General features: G+C 36.5%; 1 protein-coding gene across 5 annotated transcripts in view; it reads left to right on the top strand.

The window, feature by feature from the left end:
* ATXN7L1 (ataxin 7 like 1) overlaps window positions 1-13,821 on the top strand; it is a 112,114-nt gene that overhangs the window by 76,788 nt on the left and 21,505 nt on the right. For all 5 annotated transcript variants that reach the window (XM_057364520.1, XM_057364517.1, XM_057364518.1 and 2 more), the window contains 2 exons: window positions 3,616-3,838; window positions 10,898-11,181. In XM_057364520.1, coding sequence (XP_057220503.1) covers window positions 3,616-3,838; window positions 10,898-11,181 — 507 coding nt within the window. The remainder of the gene's footprint in view (window positions 1-3,615; window positions 3,839-10,897; window positions 11,182-13,821) is intronic.

Genomic DNA, 13,821 nt, shown 5'->3' with positions numbered 1-13,821 from the left:
AACTGCAAATRAGTGTAGAAATTGTTACRCAGATAGCTGATTGTCTCCTGAATATGTTAGTATGTGAATATTTAATTTTATAACAACTATTTGATGTGCAAATGTCTTTTATTTGCACATTAATTTATTGCATAGGCTGTGTATAGCAGATTTGTACATTGTGTGTCATTCCTTGTATATAATTAAAATAGGAACAGACAAATTAGTAAAACATTTTTAAAACAGATGTGACCACAAAAGTCAGTTTGATAGAGGAGCCACTACCACCCTGGTTTAAGCAGTTGATTCTGACAGCTCATGGCYTTCTTCTTTTGTCATATATTCCCATTTTTCTGAAAAATATTACCAATATCTAAAGGTGATTCACTACATAGTAAGGAAGTAAGATGCAAGAGGCAACTTGATAGTTCACCAATATTTAGTTAAAATTTATGTCCTCACCATTGAGATTTGTCTGAGAATTCACATCTTTGTCAAAAACAGCGTCTTGCAACCATGCTTGCTCAAACAGGGATTTTCTGCCCGTTTGAAGGGAATTGCTCTTTCAGCTCTCCACTKTGCCATACCTGCAAGGTGTTACTGCCATCTTCTTCTGCTGACATCAGTGGCATTCACTTTTGTGAGTAAATATGCAGATTTTAGCTGTCCGAGCAGTGTCTGAGAACACCTATGGTTGTGTGGCAGTGGCTATTTACATTTTTTCTCCTGTATGACTTTACAGAGGTCACAGTTTCCATTTTCATGTCACTTCTAAGAAATYTGAAGAAAAGCTGGGTAACACTGATGATTCTCAAATGTGTGTTACAGTCTGTCTAAAAAGCGGAAGATGTTTTGTAGYCACATTTTGAGGGAAGAGGGGAATTTGAGGATGTAAAAGGAAATGCCAATTATAGCAGYTGGTTCTGATCACCAGAATGGCCACCAATCTGACACACTCAGCTAAAATAAGTAATTTTTTCCTTCCCTGTCTTTTAAATAAATATCTGCTAAAAGTAGTGGGATGCACTATTGTATTGTTATATTACAACAATGCCTCTTCCACCATATTTTATGTTAAAGTGAAAAATCCAAGGTTAATTTACTGTTTTGCATTTGGGAACTAGTAAGTTTGAAAAGTTGTCTGGGGAAAAGCACTGAACATTTAGCTTGACTAAAAACCCACTACAAAAAGACTGTTAGAAAAGAACTTGCTTTGGCATGCAATACTTGGGTAACATCAAAATATAAATTTAGATAATCAGTATCTTGAATGTTTGTCTTTCCAGAAGATTAATTTTAGTAACAGACAAATATATTTCATTTTCAAACATATCCATAGGGCTGATATTGATGACACAGTTTACTAGAAACCAGTCAGGCTTGAGCAAACCAGTAGGTGTGGTAAAAAAATTGAGTAATTAATCCTACATTTGTATAAAATGGATGTGGAAATCATGTTTATTCCCAAGTTTAACTTTATGTGCTGCTTGGTTTTGTTGGTTGCTTACAGTTCCTATTCATCAGTCCTCAAGTAATTAATGGGGAGGTTGCAAATTTTGATTAGCCTAATTAAAATTGATTAAATAGTTGCTGAGAAGGTTGGTAACTCTTGAAACAATAACTGTTCTTTAATAAAATAAATAGTCCATGAGTGGAAATATGCATTTCAGAATCAGATGTGTAGCTTACAAGATGTTACCACAAATGTGAGGTGAAATAAATGTAAATCCACTGCATCCTGCAAAGGACTTTTAAAGGCAGAGGCTGTACACTGAAGTGTGTGGTGGKGCAAAGACCAGCAAATGATTGGGGACATTTTGGGGAGTGAGGAGAGATACCTTTATTTAAAAAAAAATTAAGACCATTTTGTTCTTCAGTTGCAGGAGAATCTGGAGGGMATTTCAGCATTGGTAATTAAAGCTGTGAATGTGAAGATATCGAAGTGCTTGATSTTAAATARAAAATGTCTCTATCTAGTCATTGGAGATCTAATGGAAACAGTTTGGAATATTCTTTTTTTAAAGCATTTCTCTTTGTTCTTGAGGTATTTGCCTATTGCAAATTAATCATGGATGAACCCTTCTGCTACTTGCAAGATTTTACTTGTGAGGGTGCCAGACAAATTGTCATGTTTTGATTCTCTGTGGGAAAACTTTTCTTAGTTGTCCTTGAAATATAAAACTAGCGAGCGCAGAATTAATGATGCGAATACAAAACCTTCCCGTGCAGCAGCAGGTCACTGGTGCTTCCTTAACCTGCTCTTGGCTGACTGGATGATGCTGTTCAAGCTCAAAGAGTAGCAYCCACTTGGATTCTTCAAATTAAGTGCTGAAGGCTTTAGACAAGGAAAAATTGCTGCCATGTTGAAGGAGAAACTCCATCTTGTCCGAAGTTCTCAGTCTATGATTACATTCCACTTGCTACATTTGATTACCGTGTTAAATGTGGGGGTACCTGGCTGATCCCTGCTGCGGAGGCTCTTGGTGTTAGGGTGCCAGCAAACTGGAGTCAGTGCCAATGGACACGGGACTGCTGACTGGAAAATTCCTCTTCCCCCAGCCTGTCGGTGCCACCCACTGCTGCCTTTGACTGGGGAGCACTGGGACTGGCTCACTGCAGGGTCAGCCGGCTGGGGAAGGGGTGTTTCACAAATGGGGCAGACAGGACTGTTCAAAATTTATAGCCCTCTTCAGAAATCTTGTAGCAAAAATCAGCTCCWGTCTCTTGTAGTATTTTGTAATTGTGCTGAAGTTCACAGCACAAGCATGTTGCTTGCTGCACACTGACACAGCCGGCTGGCCAAGCACTCGCACTTTCCTGAAGAAAGAAAGGATTGTAAAGAATGGCCAAAACAGTATTTTTACTTAATATGAGGGATATTTTAAAAATTGGTAATAACAACCAAGCCAACACAACTTCACTGAAGCCTGTCTGTCTTGTATGGGATCAGCCAGGCCTTGCTTTTCTGCAAGTGCTTAAGAGGCCTCTSGTGTGAGTGTGAGCAATATTGACCTCCAAATGCCATTTTTGTTACTGAGACATAACTTCCTGTGTTTTCTTGCATGTGCCATTTGGTCTGTGTGGGGGACAAAARACCCTTTTACCTTGAATAGTGCTTRGAGACAAAGTGTATGAGGTAGAGCCTGCCTCTCTGGAAGGGCTGGGAGGAATAGACCTTTTGCTACTTTCCAGTCTTTCTGCTCTTTTTCTTTTAGTATCTCATTTAAATGGAAAGAAGATATTCATAAAGTCACCTGCCTAATGACCAGGTCACAAAACCATTATAGCAATCTCATGTCACAGAGCACTTTATTGAGTCATCTTAGTTGTTACATACTCTCCTTTCTTCTTGGCGTGAAAGAACTGTGACACCAACTACACCTCATAAAGATTTTCTSGTAGATTATTGCCATTTGTTTTACTATTTTTTACATTTTTTTCAGAGTACTTCATGGAGCTGATTTTCTCTAATTATCATTTGGCTTGATTACATTCACAACAGTAATGAACTGGTGTTCTTTGAAGTGATGAAAATCATTGTAACTACCATAGAGGAGAATGCTTTTCTCTTTCCCGACTTGTATTTATTATTTTAGTCTATGACATGTTGTAAAATTCCTTCCTTTTCTGTTACAGAACGAAGACACGGTTCAATGTGTAAACCTTCCCCTTCTCCAACTTCTCCAGCCTGTAATTCCAGGACATCTCTAGTACAGATGAAACCGAAATCCTGTATCAGTGGCCATAACCCTGTCAGCAGCAACTCAAAGCCATTCAAAACGCCCAAAGACAATCTACTTACCTCCAGTAGCAAACAGCACACAGTCTTTCCTTCAAAAGTGTCACGGGATAAACCATGGTAAGTACTAAAATAATACTTACTGAAGATGTTGGTGATCTTTATATATATATCACAATCATAAAAAAATCCATGTTCTCATTTACAGTTTAAGCATCTATGTTTCTAAGGGAGGAAACTGGSTTATTTTTAAATAAGGAAAGAAAAATGTATATAGGAAGAGCAAAAAGGACTGGATTACTTTTCCAATGTTCCATCAAATATGTTTTTCTAAGATGCATGTAGCAAGTGAGGTATTGACCCAGTTTGCTATCTTTAAGGTCCATCTTCCATTACACTATCAGCCTTTAGAACTGATGCTTTTRAACAGTTTAACGGGATAATTTTTGCAGAGCTCTTAATATTGGCTTAACTGATGTTCATGAAAACTTACTGGTTATAGTCAATTATCTTCAATAGCAGCTGCTGTTGGAGTTCACTCTGTATTTTGATAATGTTTGATGCCTTATAAGATGACAAGAAAATTCTGGCTGCAAAAATCACTATTTTGGGGGTGTCTTACATCATGTACTGTGATATATATACACATAAAGGCTTTGAGACTGCCGTGCCCATCCTCCCGTGACTGTGATGATAGCACTAGAGTTGCAAAAATATAAATGACAGCAGAACTGGGTCGCTATTTTGTCCCTTAAGAAACTGTTTCATCTTTAATTATGTACAGGAAAGATGCTTTGTGATTAGRCCATTAGGTGGATGATTTGAGATCTGGGTTCAGTTCCTGGTTCTGTTATGCCTTGCTCTCCTCAGCTTCAGTTCTTTATTTGTAAATTTGAGATCGTGAGACTTCCTTTTTCTTAAGGTTTATCTACTTACTTTATAAAGATCCTTCCCTTTTATATGTAATATCTAGCATAAAAAGGTCATGATTTTATGTAGAGTTTTTGGACACAAAACGGCCTTAAAGCAGTAAATAATTTAATGCAAACCATTCACTCATGAGACAAAGAATAAACTCAAATTAYGTTAAAGGAATAGCTCGTGCTTTCTGCCTGAAACATGCACAAGTTGGCATGATTTCAAAGACAGCAGCTTCTGCCTAACTGTAGAATTTACCTTGCACTGGAGCAAACTTGATCAAAATCTATTCCTCGTATAAATCTGAACCCACCATTTTTAAGCATGATGAGCATTGCGAGTAATTGTGCCATAAAATTCTGAAAATAGAAAATTGATTGTTTAGACTATGCACACACACGTTAACTTGAACAGCCTCTGTCTTATCTGTGTGTAAGTGCCTCATTTACTACTTGAAACCAAATATCATTGACTGAATTGTGACTTTTTCTTCTGAATGTTGGAAAGGAATTTTAGACAAGAGAGGATTTTTTCTATAAGTCTAATTAAAATAAAATCAGAAAGAACTTTAGAGTATWAACACTATTTACTAAAACCCATTTCTCATCTTGTTACAGACAGCAAGTTACATATCCACTGTTCAGCAGACTAACTGAATCTATAAACAATATCTTCCRTTCTGGCAACAGATGGCATTCTGGCAGTCAGTAAAAGCTGAAAGGGAACAAAATAACTAAGCATTTCCACCAATCCCTTTTCCCTTTACTGGGAACATCCTAAATATTTACTGATTATTAACAAGGTAGATTTAATATTTAAAAGTGTTGTACTGCTCTGTTGATTGCTTGGCAATGAATATGACAGTAGTGGTACCCAAGAATTACCTAATTCTTGCAACCCTGCTGGGAGATCATACTGCAGTTTTGTTTTGGTTTTGGGGAAGATAAGAGGCATATAGTAGTTAAAGACACTGTAATTACCACACAACAAATCACAAACAGTCTGAAGTGAAGATCAATTAAATCATCTTCCAAAATTTAGTGTTAAGTGCCTTAGATTATATGACTTGTTAAAGAATAAAATCTGTCTGATAATCATCACAGGTTATAGAAAGCTGACAGCTGTTAAAGAAGAAAGTGTTTGTTCTTATTCCATTAGAGGATTATAATACTTATCTAGAATCCCAGATAATATTCAGAAAAGATCTGAATTTAAGTTGAAATTATTCATAAAAATTATTATTTTTAAAGGTTCTGTCTTCCATTCAGCTGTCTGCACAAGCCATAGAATTTCTTGTCTTATCTTTTGGACAGAAATACTCCATTGACACAGAAATATTTGTCTCAAAAATGCAAATAGGATTCATGGTGTATCCAAGTGTGTTGTGGTTTATCATCCTCAGAARCTTTGAGGCATTCACTGCTTTTGTCTCTTACGTTGTAATCTCATACCATACATTTATTTGACATAGCTTCTTCCAGACAGTTGTCAAATTAGCTTATTTCAGGAACTATGATTGCTTTTTTCAGAAATTAATGATTGCTTTTCAGACCTGGAACAACCTTTGTTGGGCTTGCCTGATTCTTTTGTACAGCATTTCCTTTAAATTTTAGCTGTTACAATTAGAATTTAGGGAATGGCCTCTGCAACAGCATAGCCCAGTAGATCAGTCTGTTGCTGTGCCTGCCTTCATGTGGATCCAACGTCTGTTGTTAAATTCATTATAGCTTTGGTTGAGGCAYCATCTTACCCTTTTACTGGGTAGCTCTTTCTGTTGTTCGTGTTCTGTGTTCTAAGATGTTCTACAGAGGTTCAGGTTGCTGCATGGCTAATGCTTTAAAAATCATGATTGGAATGATCAGATAAAAGAGACCTGGAGCTGTTTCATTTTTTAGCTGCTGTTTTAATACTTCCCTTCTTGTAGTTGGAATATAAAGTATTATTGTGAATACAKCATCCAGAAATATCTGTCAGTTCTGATTTTTTTTCTCCTATGTCTCTAACATCGTTGCTATTAATACAGCAGTGCTTAGAGATGGAGCAGAGCTGGAGCACCACTGCACAGTGCACCAGATAAATGCAAACCATCATTTTCTGCAGCTTGCAGTTAAGGTGGTAAGAGATATAKTAGAAGGGTAGAAAATGGGGAGAAAAAGGCAAAGAACTGGTAGTAATGACAATAATAATAGACAAGGGATCATAAATTAGTCAGCATAGTTCAGATGCTTRCCTTTTATAAAAGGCATTCCTGCAGCCAGGAGCTCTCTTCCTCCTTCCTGACCTGCCCAAAGGATGCTGCTTCGCTTGTTGTGCCCAGCACAGTTTTTGGCTGCTGCCATGGAGGATGTAGGTGCTGTGATGCTACAGAGTGTTCATTTGCACCTATCCATGRTCCTAAGGCAGTATAAAATTGGTATAAAGTGTTGAAATAAACTAGCTCTGAGGTACCAGCTGAAGCAGGTCTCCTTGGCATTCCTCCACAAAGTTTAGCCTGCCAGAAGTTCTAAAAAATGAAAAATAAACAAGATAGAATTTATGTGATTTTCATCTACACAGAGAAAACAGGCTCTTTCTGTAAACACAAAAGGATTCCCAAAGGTATACCTGTGGGTAATCATTAAAAATTTATAATGTCACTTTTCAAAGTTTTTTTTTAACATATCTTAGTCTTTATTACTTTCTGTTAGGAAGTACCATTGTTCATACTGAGAAAGTTAGTTATGAAGATACTGAGAAGATAGTTATGATTTTAGGATATTCCTGTTGCAGCATGGAAGCAAAACTCAGCACAGTTAACTTAGACCATAATCTAACAAATCGCAAACACTTTGTACCTTGTAGAGGCAGTCCCTCCAACTAAATATTTTTGTCACTATTTTCCAGTGAGTTGTCTCTCTGTAYTTCACTGCAGACTGAGCAGCTTGTTATTTCATGTGTAACTTTACATTCACTTGCATTAAAATGTCTCTTTGAGTTAATGAACTTTACCAACGCTCCATAAGGTTTTTTATAAATGTGTTTGTATCTTCATMATTTAGTTCCCCTCAATCCTGATTACGTCAGCAAATGTTTTCACCAGTAATATCTTTATTTCGCAAGTTCACTGAAGTTTTCAGTCACATCAAACTTGGTAATGATGCCTAAAAATCTCCCTAGTAAAAAACCCTGAGTGAATCAAATCTCTGAAAAATTAGGTTTTAGTTTCATATTGTTTAACATTTGCTTATAAATTGTTCTTATTTGTGTTTTAGAATGCCTTTCAAAAATTGGAACATTTTCATRGTTATCTTTGTCAGCTTAACTGGTAACAGCATCAAAAAGTGAAACCATATTTCTTTGCCAGGATCTGATTCYCAGCAAAACCATCTCAGCTAATTGTTTTATCAGTGTATTTTATTAGTTTTTCCATTATTTCTTCCAAGACACTTTGGTTTGGTTTTCAGCATGGATGCAAGAACAGCACTTAGATAGCTTCTSTAAGACTTCAGGATTCAATTAGAAATTAATATGCTGAGACCCAATATCTCTCCAGCTCCTTTGGAACTCATGGCCACATTATGCAGATTTCCTTATGTAAAAAAGGAAAAAAAATCATTCATTACTTTTCAGCTAGCACTTTGCACTTTCTTTTATCTGACTGGAGAGAGTTATCCTATTTCCTTCTTAGTACAGAAAAATAAGTCATATTTCCATCATGTTTGCTTTGGTAGTAACTCCTTTATTGTCTTTTAGRTAGATACTCCTATTCTTATTGGAGTTTGTTTAGTCAAAAAAGTGTATTTGTCTTTACCAAATACAGATTTTTTTTCCTTGCTTTTATGTTTGTTRCATGTTGATTTTCTAGTTGTCCCTTTCAACAGCTGTCTTTAAGAAAATCTGAAGAAGCTTTTTGTTGAAAAATTCCTTTTTAAATATAGTAAATAAGACTAAAAATCTGACTTTTATTTTTCTAACAAAATTTTAAAATAAATCCTCAATTTTTGCCCAGGAAGCTCTGTTTAGGAAAAGAATTCTTTCTAACCATCAAATATAAATAAAAACATTTGTGATTTATTTACTTTTTTAAACCTTAGTACTTAGCCATGGTCACTGGTTCTGTGTACCTTCCAATTTGCTGTTTAGTCATAAATTTATCTTTATGTCTTCTGCCAAGATTAAACTAGAGGTTCTCACTGTTGAATGCAGAGAGCGAGAAATTATCATCTGCAATCTGAAATCATAAATAATTTACTGTAGAGCACCAGGAATCCTGTAGAATATGTGTGTCCACAAATACTGGAGTATTTTGCTTCTTTCTTCTACACTACAATGAAATGCATAATGAAGGTTGACTTGTTGATCTGTAACAAAATGAAGCGAAAATGTTTCCTCCCCTGGGCGTTTTTCATTATCACAGTGATCCATCCATATGTGCCCTAGGATTTGAGATTCTGAGCACTGCAAAACAGAGAAACCCTGTTCATTTTTATTAACCATATTTTACTACTGGACCAGATAATACACTTGACTTTTTCACTGCATATCAGTAATTTGAATTAGGATAAATCTTGGAAACTGGGCATAAAGATTTGTTCATGTGTTTTATGTAGCTTGTATATATAGTAGAATTACTTAATGTAGAGTAAAACCCTCTTATTCTCAGCAAATGTRATTGCCATCTATGTAAAGACAAAAAACAAAATAATTCCTATGCTGAGATGTTACARTTTTTGCCTGCCATTTAACTTAATAAATTCAGAGAAGTTAAAAAAAGGAGAGTATCAAATTCTCTCTTTCATAGCTACATTTGCATTCATTGAAATACTTCATGCAGTTCTGATTTTCTGGGAAAGGTACAATTTTGCTTAGTTACTGGCCAGTGCTCTATACTCTACTACAGTTGCACCTGTATTCTGACTGACTGCTACATTTATGGTACCACAGAAGACACAAGTCTTATATAATTTAATTCCAGCTCCAGAGGATGTCTTTGTGTCTAAATCTTCTTTGTAGTTGTGTATACTYATTGTTTATATCAATGTTTGTATATTTTCTTACGTCAAAATATGCTTAGAATAAAGTTTATAATTTTCAGCAGCTACAGAGAAACAGAGATTTTCAGGAGCCCAGGAAGGTCAAGATTTGAGTTATTTTGGACCCTGCTTTGATGTTTCCAAAGTTTGTCCCATGGAGAATGTAATCTTTTTCTGATTGTGAAAACTCCACACCTGTTAAGCACTCCTTCTGTAGAATGGTGCAGTAAAGGTGCCATTTTTCAGACACAAAAGACTGAAATTATGTGTGAGTTCAGAAGAGGGGGAAATCCCTAACCATACATGCATTATGCAGTATTTTTAATTTGGGTTTGTTTCAGTATGAAGGGGTATATAGGTGATAACGGGTATTATATATTAGTTGGTTCTCAAGACATCCAATTTTGGAATTGTTGGGTAGATAAAAAGCTATCGTTGGATATTTCCTCATGCAGATAGAACCCAGAAATGTTAAAATACTATTGCAATTGAAAATCACCTGTCTCAGTCTTTTTTGCTGCCAAGTTGAGAAGGTAACATTTGTTAGTGTCACAAATATGCAGTGGTGGTAGTTAAGTTAGAGTAAGTTAGTTACTGCAAACTTTACTCTGAAAAAGGCCAACTAAGTTGTTAATTATATTGAGAATTTTTATTTTTAATTTCCTAAAATTTTATTAAAATACATTRTAGTAATGCTCAAGTCATCGAGGATTTTAATACTTTTAAAGGGACTGCTGTTAAGATTTCTATGCTTAAAATCTCTTTTCTCCTTGTTTCCAGAACTTGTATGTCATTCAGACACATCTGAGCAAATGAATTATTTTTGTGTTTGTTTAAAAATATTAATATTATTAGCAAACTGCTTCGTTATCATGGTGAGTTTAGTACAGCATACACATATCTGGTATGTGCTTGTGTTAAAGGCATGAGACCATATTTGTAAGGGGTATGTTTTGCTTAGTACCAAATATTGATTTTGCTTATGAATAGTAGGGGATTGGATCTTTAAAAAAAATACAAAGGTTCATTTTCATAATTCTCTGCATTGCCAGGCTTTACAGATGCCTAGCTTTGTAAACGCTTGATTGAACAAAAATAGTCAATAGTGGTACCAAGTATTTCATTTTAGTCTGGTCATAAAATACTGTGTCACTTGCACTGAAATTTTTCTGTCTGTGGAAGGGGATTGAGTAACCACAAATCTTTGGTACAGAAGATATCACTTGAATATTTTTCTTTGATTTTTCAGTGTTCCTGTTCCTGTAGTCAGTCTAGAGAAAATTCCTAACCTAGTGAAGGCAGATGGTGCCAATGTTAAAATGAATTCTGCAACCACTACCACCATCACCTCCTCCTCAGCTTCGTCATCTACCATACCTGCTCCAACTTTGGTTAAATCTGGTTTGACATCCAAATCAGTGCCACCATCACCAGAAAAGATTCTGAACGGCAAAGGAATTGTAGCTCCATCAATAGACAAGAAACACCAAAATGGTACTAAAAGCAGTAACAAGCCTTACAAAAGACTTTCAGGTGAGTGATGTTACAGTTCAYCTTTTGTGGTAGTTTGTCTTTCTTTGTTATGTTTCTATAGCTCATAATGCAGCTAATAAAATGCCTGTTTTGTTTGATTTTTTTGCTGTGAGATGCCGGGTTGCATGTATGAAAATGAAAGCTTTCACACCCTTAGCATGTGTAAAGTATTTTCAAAGTACACATTCTGTTTAGCTTGAAATTACTGGTTGACAGGCCAAATACAAGTTTTTAAGGAACTAWATTCATTTAAACAGAAAGGCAGAAGACTTCTTCAAGCCATTATAGGATTTGTGTCTGTTTACAACAAAAGTGCCTTGGTTGGTTGACTTTAGCTCAGTCATGATCAAGTTGAACAGTTGAACAGGTTTAAGACATTGGTTTATCCTCCAAGTTGTGTTTCTTAAATGAATCTCTTTTCTTGGTTTTAGATACAAGAAAATTCTTAAGGAGATATGGGAAATGCTGGGGAAGTCTTCAAAGTCATAGTTCCCTTCACCCCTGACCCACTGCAATTCACATACAAGAGGCAATCTTCCTACCATGAGGATCTTTTTCTTTGTCAGGAGGACAGTGGAGTTGAGGAAATGACATTAAATAGGAAATGCCCTGGATGGCCTTAGGCAGGGTAGTTTTTTAGGATGTAGGTCCCTGTCCAAACCTSCCACAAAGCACAGAATGCCACATTATGGGAGAGCAGCGGCTCGGTTAAAAAAGGTTGCCATCCATTGGGAGGAAGAATTATTTTCTGTGTAGTTCCCCAGGGGTGACCCATGCCAGCTGTTAGGCAGTGAGTAGAGAATTTTTTCTCCCAAAAACTGAAAACAGATTTTTGCACCAAATGAAAGAAAACAGCATGTTTTGAGGGCTTTTATTTTGGTTTTTTTTTTTTTTTAAGCAAAAGTAACTGACTCACGTTTGTGCCTCCAGAAGCTGTGCAGGGTCTATTCATCAGCTGGCAGTACTTTGTGACTTGGGCAGGAACTTCTTGTGTGTACTGAAAGGCTAATTTTGCTAATGGCAGCATGATCCGCATTAGATCGTCCCTTTGGCACAACTCTGGTTCACATGATTTCTAAATGTGCACTAGTTATGAACAAGTGTAAGTTGTACAAGATAAATGCTTTCATTTCCAGTTAGTGAGTGTGCTCTATTTTTTGCCTGAATATCAGAGTTTTTTTTTCATTTTCTCAAATTTGGCAGTTAGCCTAYGGTGCTGCTACCGTGGCTGGATTCYAGACCAGCGTGAGGTGTTTGCTGGGGCTGTGTGGGGCAGGARCAATGCCATTGCCTGAAAGGATTCAGTATACTGATTGCTTCCTTAACTAGTTAAAGGTGGCATATAAGAAAACAGAACCGTTGTTCATTTATAGCACCTMTCAAAATGAAAAAATATTACAAGCAAGTAGCTTAAGATGAGGCTTTAACCCATACATTTCACTTTCTAAGATCCAATATATTATTCTAATAAAAACTCTCTATATTTTACAGTTAATTTAGAATATTGCTTCCTTTTAACCTGTTATTTCCTTTAATGTTTTAGATGCTTTATTTAGCTAATTTAGCTAATCAGTTCAGAATTCCTCCTTGAGAAATTGAAACTGTTAGTGATTTTCCTCATGTTACCACTTACCACTGCAGGGCTGTAGGTGATGCTTGCACATTTTTGTACAAGTGCTTGCAGAAATATGTTCATAAAGGAGAATCAGTTCTGTAGGGCCTTCCTTCAGCTTGCTGGCTTTTTCTGTGGAAGTAATTCTGGCTCTGTTCTTTCTCTAAGCTCTTGCAGTGTCTTCTAGGCTAGGGAAAAACGGTGGAAATTTCTGCACAGGACTGATTCAACATGCAKATAGGCATGTGTTTACTTTTATATGGTTAACAAATACACAGAACTGAGACCTTTTTTTTACAGCTCCTCTGTCAAGATCAGATTTGTGATCTGTTCMATCTTACTTCCACTGCCTTGAGTATTGATGCAGCAATGCAATAATTTAGGGATGATGCAAATCGTAGAAGTCCTGAGGCCACTGGAGATGAATTGCCTGTAGGTTGTGTGTCACTATGATGGATTCCACTCCATTATTATACAGGAGTGTGCAAAGGCTGAGAAAAAGATCTTGGAAGGTCAATGAGATGATTATTTGAGATACCACATAATTTCATTCTTTCACATGAAAAGGACTAAACTGCAGCTAGGGGATTTAGGTTTTCCCCAGTCTGCTGTCTTGGAGCTGTACAGATGTTAATTTTTGTWGCACTCTAATAAGTTTGGCCAGTTTGCATCTGTTTCCTTACCTTTTTAGCAACCTCTACTCTCTCTCAGGCCATTTCCCTGACTGTGAYTGAAGTTTGGTTTTTTTCTTTGCTGAGAGCTGGTGGTTGTTTGGGTGATGAATGGACCTGCCCTCCTTTCAGGWGCACTGTCCTTGTTGAGAGAGAGGAAACAACTTCCAGAACCACAAAAGACAGTCTGTAGCTGCCCAGCATAAGTGGATCAGTGTTTCCTGGTAGCAAACGGCAAAAAAATTATATTTTTTTCCTAAGTCTTCSTTTGTTCTTGTTCTCTCTTGGATGAGGTTAAGGAATGCAGATGCCCAGCTTACACCAAGAAAAACTCTTGTGTTGCAAACGGGAGTTTGT

Source organism: Malurus melanocephalus, unplaced genomic scaffold (assembly GCF_030028575.1).
Source record: "Malurus melanocephalus ecotype Western Australia unplaced genomic scaffold, MMel_1.1 scaffold_39, whole genome shotgun sequence".
Lineage (NCBI taxonomy): Eukaryota > Metazoa > Chordata > Aves > Passeriformes > Maluridae > Malurus > Malurus melanocephalus.
Note: the sequence above shows the minus strand (reverse complement) of the source record. Positions and strands in the feature narration are given on the sequence as shown.